At 62.6% G+C, this 1,680-nt stretch overlaps 2 protein-coding genes across 2 annotated transcripts; both read right to left on the minus strand.

Moving 5' to 3' along the window:
* Nucleotides 1-22: 22 nt before the first annotated feature.
* On the minus strand, nt 23-634 carry GUITHDRAFT_83352 (hypothetical protein; the record flags this gene model as incomplete). The annotated part of the gene is made up of 1 exon (XM_005818117.1): nt 23-634. A coding segment is annotated over one exon (612 nt), but the record flags the coding sequence as incomplete, so codon positions are not given.
* Nucleotides 635-1,084: 450 nt separating this feature from the next.
* Nucleotides 1,085-1,549, minus strand: GUITHDRAFT_83351 (hypothetical protein; the record flags this gene model as incomplete). Its single annotated transcript, XM_005818118.1, has 1 exon — nt 1,085-1,549. A coding segment is annotated over one exon (465 nt), but the record flags the coding sequence as incomplete, so codon positions are not given.
* Between the last annotated feature and the right edge of the window lie 131 nt (nt 1,550-1,680).

Here is a 1,680-nt window from a genome sequence, read left to right on the forward strand (position 1 = left end):
ACCGCTCCCCGGCCTTGATCGTGTTGTCGCGGTTGTCGGCCGTCATGCTCGCCAGCGCCCTGCATGCTGCCTCCTGTACCCCCGCGTGCTCCCCGTGCCTCTCCATCGCCCCGACGGCCGCCCCTACTGCCCCTGCCTCCCCGGCCTTGATCGTGTTGTCGCGGTTGTCGGCCGTCATGCTCGCCAGCGCCCTGCATGCTGCCTCCTGTACCCCCGCGTGCTCCCCGTGCCTCTCCATCGCCCCGACGGCCGCCCCTACTGCCCCTGCCTCCCCGGCCTTGATCGTGTTGTCGCGGTTGTCGGCCGTCATGCTCGCCAGCGCCCTGCATGCTGCCTCCTGTACCCCCGCGTGCTCCCCGTGCCTCTCCATCGCCCCGACGGCCGCCCCTACTGCCCCTGCCTCCCCGGCCTTGATCGTGTTGTCGCGGTTGTCGGCCGTCATGCTCGCCAGCGCCCTGCATGCTGCCTCCTGTATCTCTTGGTCCTCAACATTGTTCTCCATTGCCCCGACGGCCGCCCCTACTGCCCCTGCCTCCCCGGCCTCGATCGTGTTGTCGCGGTTGTCGGCCGTCATGCTCGCCAGCGCCCTGCATGCTGCCTCCTGTACCCCCGCGTGCTCCCCGTGCGCTGTCATCCCCATTACTACTGCCTGCAGTGCTCTCACGTTTTTTGCTCTCTGCTGGTTTGGTGTGTTACCATTCGTCAGGCTTCTCAGTAGTTCGTTTCCTTTCTTCTGTATCCCAGCATACTTCGGATGCCTCTCCATCCCTCTCACTACCGCCTTCATCCCTCCTGATCTTCCCACTTTGATCTGGTACTTCGCATCGCTTGCAATGATGCTTTTCAGCGCTCCAAATCCTGCCTCCTGTACCCTGACATCGTCCTTTCCTATCTTCATCTCGTGGATCACCGTGTCTATCCTTCCATCAATGTCTTCCTCCGACAGATTCGTCACGTTCTCCCCAAGCCTCCTAATGCTGACGTGCCCCTCCTCATCTGTCCCTTGTTCCCTCCTTTGCTTCTTCTCTTCCTGCCTCCCCGGCTGTTCCTCCCTCACACTCCCAAGAACTATCGCCAGCTCGGAGAACCGCGGTCGCTCCATGTCGCTCGCCCTCCAGCAGCTCTCCACCATACCCCACAGCCCTTCCTCGCATCCTCCTTCTATCTCCTCTTCTCTCAGTCTCCCTCCCCCGCACACGTACACGATCACCTGCTCGTCCTCCGTCATCTGGTAGTAGGGGATCTTGCCTGACGTCAGGAGCTCCCAGCACGTGACCCCGAAGCTCCACACGTCGCTCTTCTCCGAGTACCGTCCTCTCTGCAGTGACTCTGGCGGCATGTACCGCACTGGCCTTGCTTGTCCTGCCGCTACCGTAGCGTGAGTGCAGTTGGCGAGCTCCTCTGCCAGCCCGTAGTCCGTCACCTTCACCGAGGTCTTCCGCACGTCCTCCTCGTCGAAGCCGAAGAGCAGCACGTTCCTCGCCGCCAGGTCCCGGTGCACGACCCCGTTCTCTGCCAGATGCTCCATGCCCTGCGCAATCTGCTGCATCATCACCACCTGATGCTCTCTTGTCAGCTGTCCTTCCAGCCTTTCAAACGCGTCGCTGAGCGATCCGTGCTCGGCAAACTCCGCCAGCAGCATCCGGCAGTCCTCCTCCTGGGTCTGCCCCATGTACCGCA

The sequence above is a fragment of the Guillardia theta genome (assembly GCF_000315625.1).
Source record: "Guillardia theta CCMP2712 unplaced genomic scaffold GUITHscaffold_376, whole genome shotgun sequence".
NCBI lineage: Eukaryota > Cryptophyceae > Pyrenomonadales > Geminigeraceae > Guillardia > Guillardia theta.